At 57.6% G+C, this 22360-nt stretch overlaps 1 protein-coding gene across 2 annotated transcripts in view; it reads right to left on the minus strand.

Moving 5' to 3' along the window:
* ABR (ABR activator of RhoGEF and GTPase) overlaps window positions 1–22360 on the minus strand; it is a 179500-nt gene that overhangs the window by 5852 nt on the left and 151288 nt on the right. For both annotated transcript variants that reach the window (XM_046676115.1, XM_046676116.1), the window contains exons 17-20: window positions 3323–3382; window positions 2933–3042; window positions 2117–2256; window positions 899–1033 (exon numbers count right to left, since the gene is read on the minus strand). In XM_046676115.1, coding sequence (XP_046532071.1) covers window positions 899–1033; window positions 2117–2256; window positions 2933–3042; window positions 3323–3382 — 445 coding nt within the window. The remainder of the gene's footprint in view (window positions 1–898; window positions 1034–2116; window positions 2257–2932; window positions 3043–3322; window positions 3383–22360) is intronic.

A 22360-nucleotide genomic window follows, 5' to 3' on the forward strand; every position in this document is an offset into this window, starting at 1 on the left:
CGCCCCCGTGGTCAGGAGGCTGCGGGACCCTGAGGGAGAGTCCAGGCTGCCAGGGGTCAGGAGAGCAGACCCTGCAGGGAAGGGCCTGGTATCTTCCTGAGGGCGGGCTATTAACAGCTGGTTCCTAGAGGAGGCCCACCTGTGACCTGTAACTCCGCCAGGAGGCAGGCTGGTGGGGAGCAGTTACCTCTCCTCCCCTCCCCGCATGGGCCTTTGCGGCTGGTGCCATTCCCCATTCCCGGTCTGTAAGGCTAGGTTTAAAACAACAACAACGTTGATGTGAATGTTTTCTCTCAACCGCCTCTGAGGCTGGAGCACGGCAGTGGGCAGCCTTCCATGGGGCTCCTCATTTCGGTGGTGGCTGAAGCTCTGATCTGCCCCAGGAGAAGAAGAGACAGGCGGGATGCACCCAGGCCTGGATTTGGCCCATGGGTGGAGGCTGGAGCCCTGTTGGCCAAGGCCTGCAGTGTCTTCCCCACCCGTGGATATGTGAGACGAGAGTTTCCTGGAAGGCTCAGGACCAGCCATCTCAAGTACATCCCAGCTCTACCCAGACTTCTCCTTGGCTCTGGGGCACCAGTCCCTGACCACCCACCTCAAGTGAGATTTCCCTGGACACTTGGGTTTCTAAGCAAGGAGGTCAGTGTCCAAGGAGGAAGCACAGGGAGCAGCCCACTGGGACACGTAGGGGGAGAGGCAGGTGAGAGGGGGTCCAGCCTCTGGATCAGGCCCCAGCAGGCCACACCTCGTCCTCCAGGCCACTCAGCCACGCAGCCCCGGTCAACGAGCAAGGGCAGATCAACGAGCAAGGGGAGCCACAGATCTCTTCTCTTGCTCTTTAGTTTGCTGGTCAGGGAGGTCTGGCTCAGCCCAGCCCTCAGGTCCCCTGGAGCCTCACCGATGCCCTCCATGAAGGCTGGGTAAAGTCTGTCTGTGAGGAGGGGCTCGGGCAGCTCCCGGAAGTAGAGCTTGAGGGTGCCAGCAATGGCGTTGATGTCCATGTCACTCAGCATAAGCAGGATGTCCTTGTTATCTGCAGAGGAGGTGCGAGGTCAGGGGCCGTGCCAGCCCGAGCCATCTCTCTCTCTCATGTGGCCCTCAGCCGGGTTGGTGGCCTTGTTGCATCCCTTATCCATCCTGAGACAGCCCACCCATGGTCGCCCCCACCCACCCCATCTCCAGTCTGGTGCCCCAGAAAAGCAGGCTGGAGGTAGTGCCCGCAGGTGGTCCATGATACAGCTCCATGGGGGGAGGAGTGGGGGACACAGTTCATTGTCCAGAGTTCTGGAGCCACATTCACACCACATGTCATACACCCTCCTTCCAGCTGAATCTTCCCACTGCTAACCCCGTCTCTGGGAGGCACTGCACATTTTTCACACCTAAAATCATGTTCCGACAAAGCCTCGGCTTCCAGATTGCACAGGGGAGCCATGTGCCAGCCCCTAGCCGAGGCTCCCTGACCCTGTTGGCCCCTCTCAGCTCCCAGGGAATCAGCGCTGCCCAGCCAGTTCAGGCTCCTGACTACTGGACATGCTGCTGCTGTTGCAGAGTGAACAGCGAGACGGGGGAGGGGAGAACCAGAGAGGTCAGGCCCATCGCCAAGGAGCTTAGAGTCAAAGCTGGAGGCAGCAGTACCCTCCCAAAGGGGCCCTGGAGACAGCAGAGGGGAGCCCGAGCCGCCAGCCCAGGCTCCAAGCTTTTAGTTTCCTTGCAGCGCACCAGGCACCCGGGAGCTAGCAAGAAAGCCAGGAACAGAGACTCTGGACTCAGAAAGATCTGAGTTTAAAGAGGCTTGAAACCTATAAGCTGGGGTAATCCTGGGCAAGTGACTTGGCCTTTCTGAGCCTGTTTCCTCATCTGTAGCAATGGATGAGAGACTGGAGGGCAGGGGGATTACATGAGAAAATGCAGGATGAGCACTTGCCACAGGGACTCAAACGGTCTACCCCACGCCATGTTGGACTGCAGGTCACAGACTGAGGCTCCTCCGCCATCACTTAGCTGGGGCCTCTCTGTGGAGAAGGCATCCTGGTAACACTGGCTCCTACCAGCCCTGTGAGTCTGCTGAAGCACCCTCTCCCCGCCAGCCCCGGGCTGGGCCACCCAGACTCACTGGCATCGAAGACGGCCTTCAGTGCCTGGATGTCCGTGGCCACCCCTGATATCCGGTAGATGCCGACCTCCTCGATGCCCCTCTTCTCCACCTCTTCCACACACTGCCGGACGATGTAGGGCACCTTGGAGCGCTCCCGCCTGCGGGGGAGGGGATGTGAGGGTGGGAGGCTGCCCAGTGATAGCCAGACAGCCCTCTCCCTGCATACCCTGGCCTTGCAGAGCTCCAGCCTCTGGGATCAGGAGGGTGGCAAGGAAAGGGCTGAGAAAGAGGCCATGTGACTCCCATACTCCCCCAGTCCACCCAGGGCCTGCCTGCTGAGGGACCAAAGGCAGGAGAAAGTCTGCGGAGATAAGCCCAAAGACTCCGAGGAAAGAAAGTTCCCTTAGAACAGGGGTCTCAGGTTCAAATGCTTATGGGGTATGCGGGACCCAGCAGGTAACCTACACGAGGGAGGTGGGTCAGGCCCTGGAGACAAAGGGAGTGGAGGGGATGGCAATGGCAGAAGGACACGTGCCACCCCTTGGATTCTAGCCTGCAACTCCCAAAATGGGGGTCTAGAGTTGTTGAGTCTTCCCATTTGTTATGAGAAGCTGACGATCTGGGATTTTCACATGCGATCGCCTGACATTTAAATGCTGGCTCATTTATCTCTACAGCATCGTGTGAGCCAGAGAACACAGCTCTGTGGGCCACTTCTGGCCTCCCAACTGGCTGTCTGTGACTACTGAGCTGGAAGGCAACTGATTAGGGGCCAGGCCCTGGCAGGGACCCGGGCGCGGACACCAGCACTAGGACACCGGGGGCAGCACCCACTTAGTCACCACGCTGATCTTCACACCAAAGACGCCGGTCTGCTTTTTGGATGGGGTCCTCTTCAGGCTCATGTCTCGGCTGGTGAATTTCATGGAGAATTCCACTTTGATCTGGTTGGGAGTGAGGCAGGCATAAGTCCCTCTGGGCATGAGAGCTCGAGGAGTGCCCCCAAAGGATAGGGGTCCCCTTCCCCAGGACTACAAACAAGGGCCACCTCTAGCACCAAGGGCTCCCTGAAACACCTGCAGAATGGGAGAGGGGAGGGTGCAGGCAGAGGAGAGCGGAGAGGGGCTGGGCTGAGGGGAGGTAGGGGCAGGACAGCAGCCTGAGGAAACCAGCAGAGGGCGGGCTGCCCACCCACTGCGCAGACATCTATCTCTCCAGGCTCACCCCATTCATCTCAATCACATCCGTGTGCCAGTTCTTGGTTTCTACAGTTTGTGGATCCAACTGCAAAGAAAGAAAGAGAGAGAACACAAATGAGAAAGCACTGACGGTTCAGAGACCAAATCAGAGCACGGTTAGCAATGCTCACAAGCTGCTAAGTGGTCAGGAAGGCAGAATTGGCACCTGATGCTTACCTTGAAATGATCCTTCAGCGTGGCTCCAGCCCCAGCTAGTGAGGAGTCCCCCCACCCCGACTCCCACTGTGAAGGAGGTAGGGCATACTCTTAGGCATTTTTGCCCAGCACATCTCATTCACTCCTGACCACCACCCTGTGCGATGAGTATTATCACCCCATTTCACAGATAAAGATGCTGAGGTTCACAAATAGTAAGTGACCAGCTCAACCAGTGATGAACAGGAGTTGTCAGGAGGGGATGCAGCTGCGCACGTAGAGGTCTGTGTCCAGTCTGGGAGTCAGGCTGCCCAGATCCAACTCCAGGCTCTGCTGCTTCCAGCTGTGACCCTGGGAAGGTGTAACCTCGCTAAGCCCCACTTGTTTCATCTGCTCATCACAGCAAGCAACAGAACCTGCCTGGCTGGATTGCTGTGAAAACTCGATGAGATGACCTAGCGGAAGCGGTTGGCCCCCAAGGAGGCAGACTCTAGGTAGGGGAGGCCCCCGGATTGGGCAGGAGCCCCAGAGAGGAGGGGAGGACAGGGGAGGCTCAGAGACACCACTCACGTGGGATGGCGTGGGCCTCCGTTTCCCTAATTCAGTCGCCTCCAAACTGTTTTCCCTTGTGCACCCACAGAATAATTTTGAAAACCCAGGCGCTCCCTGGCACATTTTTCAGTCAACATCTGAATGTTTCCAAAGCAAGTTGAAATAGTTGCAAAGAATATAATTTCCAGAATAATGTAAACATTTACATCTTAAAAATAAAACCGTTACATCATTCTTTTAAATGTAGTCAGTGGAATCCAAAAACCATAGCGATCTGATACCGGCCGTCAGCCACTGGAAATCCAGGAGCGAGCCCTTCTCCCCTTGTGGAAGCCCTGCTTTGCTGCTTCTCCTTGAATTTATCTTTCTATTCTATTTCTCCCAAAGAATTTTGTCCTAGTTTATATTTTCATATTTTAAAGTCTTTCATTCATCACCCTATTACATTTCGCCTCAACAAAAATATCTGTGTAGATGGAAATGAAAATTTTCCTGAGACCACAGGCTCCAATACTCAGACCCTATTCTGGATTAGTTCTTACAAAGATTAGCAGTACACAATTAAAAAACCCAACACATTACAAATTTTAATAAATTTTCAGCAGCAAGGGACCGTTTTGGTGGAATTGCCTGTCTTAATGAGATGGGAAGAGCATGTTTTTCTCCTGTAGTCCATGTATGTATACGGATAGGAATTTTTGCTGGGGTGAAATGGGGTTCAGTGTCAATTCTGCTCAAATTTTTGTTGGTTTTGTTTTCAAAGACCTAAAGGATGAAACATTCTGTTCACATAAATAAGTAGATGAGGCTGAAAATAGTTTTATTATAGCAATGTTATGCAATTCTTTAATCTCTTTCCTCGTTATTTGCCTTAAACTGTGTATATGCCTATTACTAAAATTTAAGCGATCTTTCAGCCAAGGATTTCCCTCAGATTGCAGAAAGCAAAGAACTGGAAACACCTGACTCGTGAAAGGATTTGTCACTGGCCGTTAGAGTCTTTCACCTTCTCAACACATACACCCACATTTCAAGCGGCCCCTCTGTCGGCCACCCAGGAGGCCTCGGTGCCGGGCAAGCCCCGCAGGGAGCCCTGGGCAGCTCTGCAGAGGAAGGGAGGTGACGGCGAAAGGCCCTTCTCAGGCAGACAGCACCTATGGTAGAGTCGGAGATCTGCAAATAGGATCCCCTAACTCTCCCTGCCCAGGGACCCCGCAGACAGTCTGCACCCCCAGGGGCATGGGCACCACCATTTGAACGCTGCTGCTCTAACAGGCTCCTCATTGCAGAGGAAAACTAGATCTGGGTCAGCCCAGGGTGGGCTTGGCCCTGGGGCTTCCTATAGCTCCATGTAAGTCCTTCCCACACCTTCTATCACCCACGTACCAGCTGGGGACAGGTAGCACCCAAGCCTCTGATGGGGTCTGGAGTCTGCATCTGGGCCACTTTGGCCCAGGCTCAGCCCTCAATGGTCGAGTCCCTGCCGGAGGAGGGGTGGAATGGAGGGCAGGAGAGAGGGAGAGCAGTGTGGAGAGAGCCAAGCGGCCCCCTCCCCGGCCCAGTACCACCCCAAACACACGAAGGACACGTGCGGGACTCATCAGCCCGGCTGCCGCCCAGGCTGTCTACTCCAGAAAGCTGGAGGCCAAGTGTCCCAGTGGGTCAGAAGGAAGCCCCTGAAACCTCCCTCCCCTCTAAACTTCTTTTTGTCCCAAACCCTTGGTGGCCTGTAGCACAGGCTGCCCCTTATAGTTCCTCCATCTCATCCAGAATGCTGTTCTTGGACACCTGGGTCTGTCCCCAGCCCCATCCTCCAGCAGTGGCCACCTGCAGCAGGGAGATCTCAACTGCTCTGTGTCGACTGAGGGAGATGCTACCCTGGGAACACACATTCTGGAGTGACCACCCCTTTTTACGCAGGTCTCTTTAGACATCAGCATAAGCCTCCGGCCAACTCCATGGTCGAGGCACCTGGTTGGAGTCACCTATCGCCTCTCCTCCGTCCCAGACTCCCATGAGCTGGCAGCTAGCATGGGCTGAGCCAGTGGTCCCTCTCTGGGTCCCAGAGTCGCATCTGGACACAGCCTGAGTGGAGAAAGTGCAGGGAGTAGAGACAAACCAATCTGGATCCAAATGTTCGCTCTTCCACTCAGCTGTGTGAATTTGGGCAAGTCGCTTCACCTCCTTGAAACTGTTTCCTCGTGGGGGTGTCCATACCTACCTCAGAGGGTTGTGATGGGAAATAATAATAGCAACTGATGGATTTTGAGCATTTCCTTTAAGTTTGGCACCATGACAAACCCTTTACAGACAGCATCTCAATTCAGCATCATCAGGAGCCTGTGAGGTTTAAGCCTTTCCAGCTGCTCTGAGGACACTGAGACTCAGCGAGAATGAGACTTGCTCATGCCACATACCTGCGAAGGGAGAGCAAGGGGGACAAAATCAAGTCCCCCTCATTCACCTGCTCTGTTAATCTGCAAGAGAACATGTAAGCACCTCGCCTGGCATCTGACCCCTCAGCCACAAGGCAGCTGCTATCACCATTATTTATCTAGAAAGAGACATCAGGCCTCCCGGCGCGTGGTCTGGCTTCCCGGGCAGACCTGGGTGCTGGCAGGCCGCCCCGTACAACTGCCATCCCTCCTCCCCGTCGCTTCTGTTCTAGCCGCCAAGTAACAGCACTGTGTTTTTCTGGGAGCGTCTGAGACAGGAAAAGCGACTCCTGATGCTAAAGCCCAGTTCTAGCCCCGCTTCTTCCAGAAAGCCATCCTGGATAACGCCAGGCCTCAGGAATCTTCAGTCGCCCTCTGCTTTCCTGCGGCACTAGGACCCTGTCCCTCTGCAGCCTGCTGGCACCATTCACAGTTGTTTCACACGCCCCAGCCTGTCCGAGGCCAGGTCTGGGTAAGGTGGCACTTTTGTGTTTTACTGTGAATCTTTACCACTGCCGAATTCCAGATCCCCTCCACAGGTGTGGCCCTAGTACCCACGCAGGGAAGCCTGCCTGGCCCCTCGGTGCCCCAACAACAAAGCTCTTTCTCCCAAGAGGCCAGCAGCCTCCAGAAACCAAGTCTATTTCAGGATATCATTTAAATACAGAGAAGGGAGGGTGCGGAGTGGAGAGGGACATGGCACATTTTCCAGAGAAATGATGCTGCCTGAATTGCTGTGGCTATTTATAACCCCTGGGAAATGTGGACTCTGCTATTTCCTGATTAGATTAGTGCTGGGGGTGGAGGAGCCAGCCAGTGGACAGGAACACCTGATGGCTCACCCTCCAGTCCCAGCAGAGAGGCGCTATCCACTGGCCCTGGGGAGCAGGTACCTGGGGGATGTCAGATCACCTGAGGGAGGGAGATAAATGGGGCTGCAAAGGCCAGGTTGGGGGAGACCCCCAGAGGGCACCTCCTTTACCCCACAGGTAACACACACAAATGGGGCTCCCCCAAGGCAGGGTACAGGCAGGAGACAGAAACGGGTCATAGAATATCCTGGAGAAGGTTATGAACGAGTGGGCCATACACAGGCACTGAGGGCAGGCCGCCTATCTCTGTCCTTTTTTCCCTTTGCATTCAGACTCAGTCAGATCATGGCTGCACAGTCAGACCTCTCCCAAGAAGAAACAGTCAGACCTCTCCCAAGAAGAAACAGCTGACCTTTGGGACTGATGCCCACGAGAGAACCACCATGTCCCTTGCAACAGAACGCTGGGCCCCTGGTAGGAATCCTGCACCCCAGGTAAGGAGCCTGGGGGTTCTCAGGGAAAATCTGGTGGGTGGGTGGGGAGGCCGCCTCACCTTCTCAGCCTCAGCAACCTCAGGTTTAGGACGGGAAACACCCCAGCGGCCTCACAGGGGGCTGAGAGGATCTGAGGATCCGAGGGCAGGGGAGTGTGCTCTGTGCACGTCCGGGCATCCTCCAGATGGTGGGTACCGCCTCAGTTCAAGAACAGCCTCAGCGGTCCCCTGAGAGGTCCATGCCCTTCCTCCTTGCCACCTGGGGTGGGTGACCCTGGCACTTCTCCTTCCCTCTGGCTCGGTGGCTTTTCATGGCCACCTCCAAGTGCTTGGGATTTTGGAGGCAACAGCAAGTTTGGGGTCCCCATTTGTGCTCCTGCTGCTAGGCCACAGAGCCCATGTTCAGACCCAGGTCCTTCTGACTATGGGCCCGTCTTCCTAGTACACCACACTCCCACAACCATGCGGCTCGCCCAGAAGTCTAGTGATTTCCGCCACCACACCCTCCCACAGGCCCTCGCATGGGCTCCTTTAATCTGCAATGAGGAGCCTGCTGTGGCCCCGACTATGGCAGTAGGGATAAGCAGTCAGAACAGAAGCTGTGGAGTGGGGCACAGGCACAGAGCAGCTGTCCACGTGTTACTGTGGGATGTAACGCACGGGCTCACTGGGTGATGGGGACCCAGGAAGACAGTACGCATCAGGGGCCCCAAGGGCTCCCAGGCCTCCACTACCCTCCCCACAGCCCCTCGGCACTGAACCCCTTCCCTTGGAGCCTCATCCTATCATTTCCACAGCACAGGGATCCTGAGGCCCCGAGGAGCCCACGCCCCAGGCTGGGCCCGACCTCCCATGCCCTTGGGCCTGGCTCTGCCCTTCTTTCCTCCAGCGTGGCTCCAGACTTGGCTTTCAGAGCCCAGGGCCTGGCATCCCGGGCCTGTCCTGGGTGGTGGTGTAGACTTTCTCGAAGCTCAGGGTTGTTTTTAGGGCTAATCAAAACTAAGCACTTCTTAACAGCAAGGGCAGTGAATGCAGTGTACTGAAGTTGTCACCCTGAGGGAGAATGGGGCACTGAACAGAAGGCGGAGGGGTCTGGCCGTGTTTCTGGGGACACCTGCCAGAGGCCGAGCGCTGGGCTGAGGAGGCCAGGCCCCGAGCCAGTGTCCCTTCTGACAGTGGGGACACTTCCTGTGCCTCCCAGGCCAGTGGCCACGGTGGCGGCCCTGGGCTGCCTTTCCTCTGCCCTCTCCCAAGTGCATCCACATGCTCTGGGCTGGGTCCCCTGGGACACCAAAGCCAGCCTGTCATTGGGACAGACCACAGGCGTGAGAGGCACGGTAGAGCTGGCAACTGGGGGACAGGGAGCTGCCAAGAGCCCGCCTCTCCTCCCTCTCAGGGAGGGTCGGGAGGATTCCGTCAACGTGGCCGCTCTGAGAGGAACGCAGGGAAAGGCAGGGCCGAGTGGGAGGGGGATGCCAGGGCCCATAGCCTGGCTTCCAGCTCAGCAGCTGGGTCAGGGGAGACCGGGGTCAGGCTCAGTAAACCCACCCCATCTTCCCAAAGGCTGGGGCCCCCACCATAACGCCAAGCAAGGTCTGCCCGTCCAGCTTTCACCCTGCGGGGCCAGGCCCCCTTCCCCAGGCCAGCCACACGGCAGGCTGTGCTGACTCTGCATGCCAGGCATGGGGGTGAGGCCACTTCACCCGGCCTGCCGCCCCCCTCCCCTCCCCAGAACTCTGAAGTTCCCCGGGCCCACATATGGAAAGGGTTTAGCGGCTCTGAATGCGGCTTTTATTGAAGCCAGGTTAGCCTCGTGGCACCCACCGAGACCTGCCTTCCCCAGCACTCCGAATTCCAGCTGCCCTGTGCCTGCCACACTTTTAGCCCTTGAGCCAGCACAGCTGCAGACAGAACTCAAACCTGGGCAGCTCTAGGAGCCCCCAAGGCTGGGCACATCTCTCCCAGAGCCCCGGGACCCCATCCTGCTCAGAAATGGCCCACCCACCACCCCCTTCCCTGCCCCACAGCCTGGACACTTCACCCCAGAGCCAGGCCTCAAACTAACAGCCAGAAAGTGGCCTCGCCCCAGCACAGGGCCATGTTGGGGGCACCAGGGTAGCAAGGACAGGGACACTCTTGGGAAAAGGAATTGGTCCAGGCCAAAGCTACACAGAGGCAGCCCCCAGCAGCCCTGTCCCCAAAGGGAAGGGGCCACCTTAGAGGTCAAGGTCGAAGGTGAGAGGCTACCTGAGGTCCTGACTGGGAAGTTTCATGTGAGCTGCCACGGCAAGGCCAAGGGCCTTCAGGACTGGCGGCCTCCCTCTGGACTCCAAGTGGTTTGGTGAGTACTATGAAAGTCTTTCTCTGAAGCTGACTTCATCCCGCCCAGGCCATGAACGCCACCTGGGCAGAGAGCCTGTTAGTGAGAACGAGAGGCGCTGACTATTGTGCCGCCTGTGCCCGCTGTGAGGAGCCTCTCGGTGGGCTCTTCCCTGGGCCCCACATGCCACGAGTCTCACAGTCACTAGACAGCATTGCAAGTTACCAATGTGTCCATTTCTATGCACAGCACACTAGGCTGGGTACCACATGTAACAAGGCTCCTGGCTGAGACCCCCACCTCCAGCAGCACCCCATCCAGGGCACGCAGCCCTGACCAACGGACTCCATGACCGCTTGGAACCCTGGATGACTCCAAGTCCAACTGGACGACTGGGCAACAGCCACACACCCCCGGGGGCCCTAGGCCGCCTCCTTGGCAAGGTGCCATCATGGCTGTGTACTTGCTCGGGGCCGGGCTGGCTCCTGCACAAAAGCCACTCAAGTGACCTCACCTATGTCCTCTCTGTGCCTCAGTTTCCTCATGTGTGAAATGGAGTGGATAATAACAGCACCTGGGAGGTTATCACCTAAGTCACATCAAAGGGCTAGGAATGGTGCCTGGTCCTCGCACGTGCTCAAGTGTGTCAGCATCACCAAAACTGTGCTTAAGCTCCCTGGGGGCTCCCGCTGCACTTGGATGAAAAGCGAACTCCTTGTCGTGACCTGCAAGGCCCTACACAGCCTGGCCACCGCCCACTCACTCCCTCCACGTGGCCTCTGTCTGCCTCTGAACGCACCACAGCCGCCCTGGCTGCAGGGTCTTCACCTGGCCATTTCCTCTGTCTGGAACACTGTCCCCGGATCTTTCAAGAATCCTTCTTGTCACTTAAATCTTAGTTCAAAATGATCTCTTCAAGCAAGCCCTCTCCCCTCCGCCTTACTCTCTACTCCATTACCCAATTTTATTTTCTTCACAGCACTCATCCGGCCTGACATGATCTTCTTCATTGCCTGACGACTCCTAGAGACGGAAAGCTCATGAGAGCGAGGCCTCTCTGCCTGGGCCACCTCTGGAGTGCCCAGCACATGAAGGTGCCCATCAACATTCGGGGACCAGATGAATGAATTGGCACGTGGGGGATGGAGAGAGCAATGTTTCTGCCAGGGCTCCTTCAGGACAGGGGTCAAGGCGGCCCACATTCCTGCTCGCCTCTCTTCTCCTGCGTTCAGTGAATGGCTGGCCTCGGCCCAGGGGCAGCCCTGTGACCTCTCCCACCCAGACTTTCCCAGTGTGTTGAGAGTTTAAGGCTTAGGAATAGGAATCTTGAGATACGGCCAAAATCATCATATGAACTGGATCTAGATCATCCTGTTCAGCTCCTTCATTGTACTGATGCCAGAGAGGCGAACAGATTTGCCCAAGGTCACACAGCAAGTTAAGACAGTAGAGTCAGGATTAGGAAAACGAGGCCTCTTGACCCCTACCAGCCTGGTGTCCTCCCTTCTCTGGCATCCTGTGCCACACGAACCTGAGGGCTGGGGGTGCTCAAGGAGGAAGCCAGAGCATGGAGGAGGCATTCAGGCATCTGATGGGAAGGGGAGCTGTGGCTGTCACTGCTCTGGCTATGCCCACTTGAGGACCAACCCTGGCTGGGGTCACTGTCCAGGAGAAAGATGGTTCTAGTGTCTGGCTCGTAGTCAGTTGCACTCTTTTTCAGCCAAAGCAGAACCAGAGAAATCACTGTGGGGTTCTAGGGCGCTCCAGGTTACCTGCAGAGGAATCCCAAGGGCAGCTCCCAGGGTCACTTCCCACCTCTAAGGCCCATGCTGGGGACCACGGACAATGGGCCTCAGTCTAAGCCTCACTGGGACCCAGGACTGACTCTGGCTTTCTCTCGGGGATTGGGCAGGCAGGTTCCAGGCACAGGGATGTATGTTCCTCTAGGGTGCCAGGGAGCTGTCAGAACACAAACACCCTTCCTGCCCCCAGCACGATTTGATAGGGAAACGGAAGCCAAAAAGCACCTGCTGACCAGCTCCCGGCAATGCAGGCAGCTGGCGAGGCCACACAGCAGAGGGCTGGGCCTTTCCAGACTGTGCTCCCTGACCAACGCCTGGCAACTCCCCTAAACCAGCACCTGCAGGAGTTTTTGGGTTCTTTCCAAAATGTCTGCCCTCCTGGGGTCTCAGTGCTTCTGGATCTTTCTGTATTCTGGACACTCCTGGATTCTACTGGGCTCAGGCAGCTTAGGCCTTTTAGGAACCACCTTGGTTGGCAGGCTCAGCTCCTCCTGGTCCTGGGCCATCCAAAAGCTGGGGCACCAAGCCCAGCATGGCTGCCTGGCCAAGCCACCTATGGACCATGGAGACGGAGAGGGCCAGGGCCCCTTCTAACCTCCTCAGGAGCCAAGAAACAGCACCTCGCCAAGCTCACTTAGAGCATGGGTTCCCACCTTGGGATCTGCAACCCTCTCTGACACGGCTCACAGTTTGTGCATGGGGGTGGCTGTGTCTGGTGGGGGCTCCACGACCTTCGAGATTCTCAGAGTCGAGGAATCAAACAGGCCTTCCGGGGGAGCTGGCTCAGCAGAGAAGCGGAAGCACTGGGGGTCAGGAGACCACCCCTGTGGCCCCAGTGAGGTCCTCACTCTAGAAGAACGCAGGTCATCTACTCCCTCTTCCAGCCCTCCAGTTGGCCTGGTCACAATCCTGGCCCACACAGAAGTCCAGGAGGAAATGGGCTGGCCACAGGTGTCTCCAGCCCCAGGGTGAGGCACCACTGCCCCTTTCCTACAGCTGAGGGATCACAGTGGGGGTGTGAGTGTCTGTGAATGGTGAAGACACCGATGCAGGTCCTTTCCCTCTAGCAAATAAGGTGGAGGGGGCAGGGCAGGGGAAGCGGGGGCAGGACCACGGGCAGCCAGGGCAGGATAGACGTCTGTTACATGAGGTTTCAAGATCTTTCTTGATGCCCAGAGCAAGATTATGAAATAAAGTAAAGGAGCCCAAGACATGTCTACATCTTACACTATAGCACCCTTGTACCCTTTGCGCCTGGAACAGCCAGTGAACGGCTGAGTGAGGCTTGGGGATATGCACGTGGTTTGCATACCTGGTGCTACCTGTTAGGAAGAACTGTCGAGTTAAATGACAGACTCTGGGAGGGACTAGGAGCTGTCCTGTGGTCACAATGAAGATGGCAAAGAAAGGGACCCTCCTGAGCCCCCAAATTCCCCAGACAAGTGGCCCAAAGGGGGCTCCCTATCCTGTCCTCCCTCAGGTAACGCCTCTGACCCTCCTTAGAAGTAGAGGGCAGCAAAGCCCATCACAGAGCAGGTGGACTCACTCGGGGGCTCAGAGGAAACACCTCGGTTCCCTTGTCAGCCTACAGCTTCTTGAGGGAAGCTCTTTGGAGGCAAGGTTTCTCAAACCCACGTGGCACCCCCTTGAAGCAGAGACAAGGCCATCAGGAACTGCCCTTGACTCTCCCCCACTCCCCTGGACCCTGCCAGTTCAGCAGGAGTCCCCGCCTTGGCCAGTATCTGGCCTGCTCTGGGTCGGGACATCTTTGCCTGGGTTGCAGTGCGACAGCAGGGGCCTAGGCTCCCCCCAGACAAATGCTTCTGGCCTGGCCTCCCTGGGGCCCTCTGAGGCCCTCTATGGCTCCCACAAGTGACCCCCTTCAAACCTTTGGATGCTTCAGGGGGTGGGAGGTGGGATTTCTCTTTCAGCCCCTCTCCCTCCAAATTGCAACCTCAGGATCTAGAAGCAGGCAGGATGGGAGGAGGCCCTGAGCCTGGGCTCCTGGAGGGTGATTTGAAGCAAAAAAAAAAAAAGAGGAAAAGGAAAGTAGGAATGCGGAGTAAAACGCCGGGAGCACTGGCAGAGCCCACAAACCCAAATGCCACGTGTCTCCTCTTGCTGAATGCTTGCACAACAGACCAACTGCCACGGCAGAGGCCTCAATGAAGCTTCAGCCCCAGAACTCTCCTTGGGGACAAGAGCAACCCCAACCGTAGCCCCTGGGACCCAGAGGAGAGCCCTGCATGGTCCCGGCCTCCCCTCTTCCAGCAACTGCAGACTCTTGGGATCAGAGGCCCCACAGATTAACACTGGGACTTTTCCCGCTGAACAGATTCTTCAGTCCCAGCATGGGGTCCCCAGATGAGTCACATAACACCCCCCACCCCCAGCATTTAATGACTCTTTAGTTAAATGGGAGCAGGTGGGCCACAGGTGTCTTGGGCGTCCACAGCATCAAATCCTCAGGGCAAAGTTAATGAGTTAACGAGGAGATCCCTCCTGCCAGGCTGGGCAGTGCCTGGCACCCTTCCCCCACCCCACCTAGGCTGCTGCCTGATCCCAGCCCCCTTGCCTGGCAGGGAGCCTGCTGCACTGAAAAAAATAGGTTAATGCAGCTGAAGAAAGAGGGGGAATGGGCAGTGGGCCTGGCCCCATGAGCCCACCTGCTCACCCACCAGCCTGGGCACAGCAAGGCAGGCACAGCAGGGTGAATGAACATCCCTCTGTCACTCACAGTCCAGACCCTTGTGTCTGTGACACCGACATACTTTGTCACACAGCAGGGGCTAGAGGACTGAATCACCTGCCACACACCAGTGCCAGAGCCACCCTGCAGTTGCACTGACGCCAATCAGCGCAGCAGCCCAGCGCCTGGCTGGCCCGCCACCCCTGCCCGGTGAGCACCATCGGACACAGTGCTATCAGATACCATCAGAGGCAAAGCTCTGAAGAGTTCCTGGAGTGGCGTCTTGATTTTTCCAGTCACAAATGTACAGAGAAAGAATGGAAAGTCTGAGGTTCTAGGGTCTAAAAATTGTCCCCTACCTGCCAGGCACCTCCCCAAAGGGGCAGGTAAATGGGAATAGGTATGTTTGGCTGGCACTGGACCAGGACCTGCTGGGTCAGTTTCTTGCCAACCTCGAGGTTTGGGACTGGGCTGGGCTGGTGTCTGCTGGCCTCAGCAGGGGCTGGGTGTGGGGGGGGAAGGATGACTCCATGCTGCTGGGCAGACAGCTGCCTCAGCACAGAGGGGCTCTGGGAGGAGCTGAGGCCAGCAGGGCTCTGCTAGCCAGGTCCCTGGAGAGGCTGAAGGTGACACAGGGGCCAATGCAGGACAGCTCAAGTTGCTGCCCTGCCCAGCACTTTCCAGGACTGATGTCATTTCTGGGAGGTCAAGTATGCCCCACTGGCAGGGGATGAACCTAGACAAGGAGCCAACGGATCCAAGATCACTTCCTCTCAGCAGGTGCCAGAAGCCTCCATGCTGGCTGGCAATGAGGACTTGTGTAAAGGGTCCCCCTCTGAGCTACAGGAGGGCTTGCAAGTCCCCATCAGCCACTCAGACTGGCCAAAGCTTCCCTTATCACTGCCTCAAGGGACGGACACAGCCCTTGCTTGGGCGGTTAATCCGGTCTGCAGTCATCAAGCGCTTATTGTGTGCTAGAAGCTGGGTCTGGCTCTTCCTTGGACGCCCGATGCCAGAGCCCAAAGCCAGCCCCGAGGCACCCTGCCCAGCTGCAGGACAGTCAACTTCTATCTCCAATTTTAATCCCACCCAGGTCTGGGGCTGCAGGCGGACGGGCAGTCTGCCCCGGCATAGCTTGGTCTAAGCTGCCTGCTGGGTCAGAAAACCCGTGGCACACTGATGGAGTTGCCTGGTGCCTAATTGGCACTGGGCCAGCAGCCATCTGGGTGGTCCCTGAAGAGGCAGCCCCTACAGCCCCTAGACTCAGCTACCTCCCCAGAGCCCTCCCCTCCCTCCCTGCTGGGGAACGAGGCCCACAGGCCTGCACAAGCAACCCCACATGGCTGACGGGGTTGAGGCGCCTCTGCCAGCGCCCGTCAGCAAAGCAGCAGCCAGCACTGTCCACTGGATGCAGCGGGATCGGGCCTGAGCTGGGCACTGAGACCCAGGGGCCCCTCACCTAGTCTGTTCATATTCCTGCTGGTATAGACTCAGAAAAGAGGCAGATAGAGTCCTCTCCCACAGAAGACAACCCCCCTTTTCCCAAGACAGGGACAGATGCAGAGAAAGCAGCCAGGGACGGGGGTGGGGGCAGCAACCAGCATTAATCATCAAATTAAGGCCACTTAGGGCAGACCCACACACATACCCCACCCCTGTCCTAGGACTCCACAGTCACGCAGGAGCTGTAACGGAGCTCCAGAGGGACGGGGGCAGAGCGGCCCCAGCAGCCCCCAGCCCTCCCTCAGTCCCTCCAGTGCACCCCCTCCGGCATCCCTGGTCCCCCGCTAGCACCTTTTGGCGGAGCAGCTTGCTGCGCACCCGGCCCCAGAGCCGGGCGCCCGTGTTGGGGGGCCGCTTGCTCCCTGGCTCCTCCAGCCGATCCAGGCAGCAGCGCTCCAGGGGCTCGCACACCGCCTTCAGGCTGCAGTCGGGCTGAGGCAGGACGTCGGTCATGCCGGCGGCAGCGGCAGGGCCCGGCCCCGACGGTGACCCGGCCTGCGGGGCCAGCTCCGGGGACGCGCGGGCGGCGCTGGGCAGGAGCCGCGCGGAGAGGGAGCGCGCGGAGCGCTCAGCAGGCGGCCGGGCTGTTACTCGAGCCGGGCAGGGAAGCGCATGGTGCGAGGCTCCACTCTCTCCTCCCCTCCCCGGAGACGGCGCGGCTGGAGGGGCACACGCGGCCCGGGCCTTTCCTCTGCCTGCTGGTCCCGGCGGCTGGCGGGACAGGACAGGGACGCCGGGGTGCGTGCGCCACGGACTGCCCGAGGCCGCGCGGGGCGCCTCCCGCCTGCACCGAAGGAAGTGACTCAAAGGAGGCGCTGGAGGCTGCCCCCTCCAAAAACCCAACCTCCGGGGTTTAACTCTTGACAGGCTGGGGCTCTCCTCACCGACCGTCGCCCCTCCCTCCAGCCCCTACTAAATAAAGTTTGACAAGCAGCTAAATGCGATCCAGTCCCTTTTCCTCTAGATCCCCGGTTAACCCTTTCACCACCTGGCTGCTCCCTGGGGCCTCGGCATCCGAGGGAGGCTTGGGGGAAGCCAGAGGGGGTCACAGGGGCTAGGGCTCAGGGGCAGGAGCTGCGTTCTGGCCATCAACAGCAGCCCTCACCCCGGCCAAGGCGGGCACCCTCCCACTGCCCTGGAGTTCTACCTCCCCAGCCCCCAACCCCACCCCAAGGCACCCCCTCTATGCCAGCTTGGTGATAGGGCCAGCCACTCACAAACTCTTGTGGGAATGTAAAGAGTGAAAAAGCTCCCTAGGGGGGCAGCTTCCTGGGTTTCAGCAGCCTCAGAGGGTGTTGGCCACTATGGGCCATCTCCTGGGATATGAGCAAAAGCCAAGGATGATACTGGTCACACATTTCTAGCAAGAGGTGCTCCTCACATGGCCACTTTTGACCATGGCCCCCAAAAGGCCTGTGGTGCCAGATGCAGAGGATGCCCACCTCTGGGCCAAGGGGCAGTCAGCCACTTTGTCTGTGCTGGGTGCCTTGGGAGACAGAAGTAAGACCTTGTTCTTCCCCCTCAAGTTGGTGAACGAACACTAACCAGAGTGAGAACTGAATCATTCTGCAAGATAACAACACCGAGTTAGAGCATGGTGTTCAGAGATAAGGGAAAGGCCTGAACCTCAAGTTAGCATACACGATACTCAGCGGTGCCCAAGCTGTCACACCACTGCAGAGCCAGGCACGGGGTAGGAAGGAAACCAATATTTCCACATGCCAACCATGAGCTGGGTCCCACGCAAAAGGCTTTCAAATATCTGACTGCATTTAAGCCTCGCAACTTTTGTGATGTTGGTGGTATTGTCCTTGTTTGAGTTGTGAGGCCTGGGGCTCAGGGAGGTGACGTTCTTTCCTGAAGTCACGCAACTGAAGCTGGGGAGGGACAGGTCCCTTCCAAAGCCCCTGGTGCTCACGACTGCTGGGCCTCGCTGAAGTGGGGCTGGTTCTTTGGATTCAGGAAAAAGAGCTGGGTCAGGACCCTTCGTGGTTGACCCAAGGGCAGGGGGGTCAGGGCACAGAAGCAGCCCTTGGCATCTGGAGTGCTCCTGCTGGGTCTCAACCAGAATACAGGGCTTGGGGTTTAAGCTCAGAGCCCTTGGTGCCTTTTGAGAAAGGGGTGGCTTCAGCACAGATAGCTGGGACCTGGTCACAATAAGAGCTGCCCTTTACCGAGCGTTTACTATTCAACAGGCACCATGCTAAACCTCCGCGTGGATTAACTCACCTAATGCTCCCTCAAACTTATGAAGTAAGTACTAGCGTCCCCGTTTCCCACTTAGGAAACTAAGGACAGAGAGAAGGCAAGCACCTTGCCCAGGGCCAGGCCGGGCAGTGAACAGAGGTCTCCGACGCCCTTACCGCTGTGACATCTGGTGGGGCAGGAGCTGGTCCTGCAACCCCCTCTGCCTGGCTGGCGGAGGCAGGGTCCTGGGGCTCTGCTGGGCTCTGGGTGTCCCTGCAGGGTGGCCAGGCCAGCCCCATCTCTTCCAGGATGCCACCCTCCACACCCTCTTGTGCAGAGTGCAGACAGGGCTGGGCAGCAAAGGCTGCACAGAGCCTCTTCATTCCTGAGCCAAAGTTACCCAAAGCCACTGCAGCCACACGGGGCTGAGCCACACAGCCTTCTCAGCACTCCCCAAGGGGAGAAGAGACCCACAGAGGCAGGGACATACCTCTGTCCCCTGCCCAGCGGAGGCCTGAGCCTCCCTCCCTGACCCATTGCTCACCTGCGTCTCCCAGGGCACCTGGGTGCCATCTCTGAAGAGTCCTCCTCCAGCCCCACCAGGAACCAGGCAGCTTCCCCACCCCGGCTGCCACAAAACCCATTTCCTCCAGGAAGGCTTGGCTCATTCCTCCAGTCTTCATTTCTTCATCCCATTCACTGAGGGCCTGGCTAGGTGCCTGACCCTGGGGGAGGGGCTGAAGAATCACAGAGGTAAATCAAAAGTCTCCACTTGACAAAGCTGACAGCCAAGAGAGGAGAGGAGCCATGGGCATAAACGCCTCTTAAGAGGAAACAGAAAGGCATTCACGAATCTGGCACATATCAACTGTGCACCTACCAGGCATCATACCCAGATGGACAAAGCATGGTCTTTGCCCTCAACAAACCCAGTGTGATGCCATAAGAATAGTACAGATAGGGTGCCATGAAAGATGAGAGAAAATTTCTAGCCAGAGGAATCAGGGAAGGCTTCCTGGAGGAGGATGGGTTGGCACGGGCCTGAAGAGCTGTGGAAAAATGCCATCCACTCTGGCTTCACTCTGCATCCCTTCAGCTATGTGCAACTGCTGGTTGTGTAACCAGCTGGTAAGGTGCCATTAAAATTGCTGACCACGTTCAGCAGCTGCAGACACACGGTCAGCGCCTGGCACCAACGGCTGGTTAACTTCAAAACTGGCTCCTCGCTGGCTTTCTAAGGTTCTCTTCCCTCTATCTGGGTCACATTCCACAGGGTGCAGTTTGGGGGAATGTCGTGCAAGATGTGCCCCCCTTGCTGGCTGTGTGGGAGAAGGGGGGCAGTTTAGATCCTGTTCCCACAGCCCTACACTTGTCTGTCTTAGGAACCCCAGGCTCAACACTTGTCTGGGTAAAGCAAGCTCCGATTGGATGAAAGATGGCCAACTGGTCTCCATGGCGACAGAAGCGCCTTAGCAGATGGGTAGCCAAGTTGGGCGGCTCCTCCCTGGAGATGCTCATCTTTCTCTCCTTCACCGTGGGCTGGGGGCTCTCTCTGGGGACAGCACAGACTTGCCTCCTCTTCCCCAAGCCTGACTCACTCCTTCCTGGAATCAGCGGTCTAGGAGCAGGCTGCAGCACGGTTTGTGCAGGACACATGTTCCCAGCAAGTTCCTCAAAAGCAGGAGTCTGAATTCTGGTCCCTCCAGCCCACCAAGGACCCTTCCTCATCTTTGCTGGATGGGCAAGGCTCAGGCTGTCCTGGCCACCCAGGAAGTGACTGCACCCCCTCCTCCCTCTGTCCATCCTTTCCAGCCAGCCACACCTGGCAGAACCCGCCTCTGAGGACGTGCGAGCCCCCCTGTCTGGATAAACAGAGCCTTGGCGGTGAGGCCCACACAAACAGATGTCGCCGCCTTCAGAATTAAAAACATTCCTAGCAGACTGTCCCGTCCGCCCTCATCCCCTCTCCAGGCTCTTTGCCAGAGGAACGAGAGGGGCCATCCCCAGAGAGATGCAGGGCAGGACCCTGGGTTATACCTGGGGAGGGGTATACACCTGGGGTGGCCGGGACCAGCCACCCAGCACGGCTGTGACTAAGGCAAAATCAGGTTAAAGTGATCGGCAGCCGCATCACTGGCGGAAAAAAGGTCAACAGGGAATATATGCAGCCTGAGCTGTGTGGGCGGGAGAGGCAGGGACTGCTACCATGCTGCCTTGGTGACAGCTGGGGGTAGGGACAGCTTCCAGGCAAATCCTCCAGCCTGTGAACACAAGGAGGAAGGCTCTTTCTCAGAAGCTCAGAATGCGGCTGCTGCTTCTCTGGGGTGACCTCCTTTTTCCCACTGGAACAACTTTCATCTTCCCCCCAGCATGGACTAGAACCCCAATTTCCTGTCCCTGTCCTCTAGCCAAATAACTCTAAGCCAGGAAAGGGGGTTTCTGAGCAGCCAGCTAGACCAAGACCACCACAGCCCAGCAAGGACAGACTGGGAGTGAGGGGGGAGGGGAGAGTCCCAAGAGGCCACCCAGGGAGTCCTGGGTGCTGGAGCGGGGAGCCCGAGATGAGCCTGGATGGTGCTGAGGACGAGGGCCGGGAGGGACATGGTTGGGGTCTGCCGAGAATGCTCCTTCTCAGCCCCAGAGAAGAGCACAGAGCGGGCCCCGCAGGGGCAGAGCGGGAGGGAAGGTGGCGGGGCAGAGCAAGGTCGCTGTGAGGCCATGAGGGCTGCAGAAAGGAAGCCCGCAGAAGTCCCTGTCCACAGACAGGCACAGAGAGAACCAGCAGGGCTGGGGCAGTGCATGGGAGCCCAGAGAGACGGGGGCCCATGCAGAGGGTAGGTGAGGGGGCGGGGAGGGTGGCACATCACGGGGGAACTGTGAGAAGCAGGCATGGGAGAGTCCCCTTAAGATCAATGGCTCTGCAGCCCCTGCATTCCTTATGTGTGTTCTCATCTTGCTCTGTAACCATCCTAACCCAAAGCTGTGGGTTGGAAAGGCAGAGGTCCTCAGAGAATGAGAAGGTGATTTTCTGTCTGTCCATTCACACTCTCTGAATATCTGCTTTGTTTAAGGCCTGCCTGAGGCCCGGGATAGGAACACTTTGCTCAAAGTCACTGAGCAGCCAATGGCAGAGCTGAGCCTAGAGACGACATTCTCATTCATTACTCATTCATTCATTCATTCATCCATCATTGAATCGATATCCACCACGTGCCAGGTGGGAGGACCCTGAACAGGTCATAGTCTAACTCGGCCAAACTGAGCCCTGGCCACCCCACCACTGACCCACCCACCCCTCTGAGAAGAGTGTCAGCAATCGGGGACTCTGTCAGGTAGGCCAGACCAGAACTGCCCAGGGTCCGGGCCCTGCCTGCTAAAGAGCTGTGCATGGGGTGCAGCTCTTTAAGCTCTGGAACCTCAACTCTGCAGCTACGGAGAGGCTGACACAGCCAAAGGCCTCGTCACTGCAGAAGAACCGTCCTGACGGTGCATCCCTGGCAACCCCTAGTGATTCTCATGGCATATTTGGTCACGGAAAAGGATGGAAAATCAAATTGAGCCTTTGGGAACACCTTGCTTATCTAAAACACACCCCCCCCTCCCCCCCCCGCCCCAGACAGAGTAGGCAGAGCACACTCACCATGTGTCTATCCACTCCTTCCCTACTCAACGCATGGACGTAACTCTCGGCCAGGCCAATGCCCAGAGTCCCTTGGCTGCTGGTCGTTCCTTCTCACAGGAGGTGGCATGGCCAGGATCTCCCAGCACAGCCAGTGGGCAGAGCACCCCAGGTGGCCTCCTGGGCCACGGGCTAAAGACAAAACAGCCTCAGGAGGTTTGAAAGAAGGCCAGGGTCCACTGAGCCGCCATGCTTTTCCGCTTTCTCTGTTATTAAGCAATGCTTTTCCACCCAACTCTGAGCTCCAAGTGCAAAAAAGAAAGCTCCCGGGAGCCAGGGAACCTGAGAGCAAGTCCTGCCTGGGCACCCTGGTCTCTGGGACTCAGCAGACACTTTCTCTCTCTGGCTCTGTTTCCACATCTGCCAAAACAGGAGCTTGGACCAGACAAATGGTCA

This window comes from Equus quagga, chromosome 11, assembly GCF_021613505.1.
Source record: "Equus quagga isolate Etosha38 chromosome 11, UCLA_HA_Equagga_1.0, whole genome shotgun sequence".
NCBI classification, from domain to species: domain Eukaryota; kingdom Metazoa; phylum Chordata; class Mammalia; order Perissodactyla; family Equidae; genus Equus; species Equus quagga.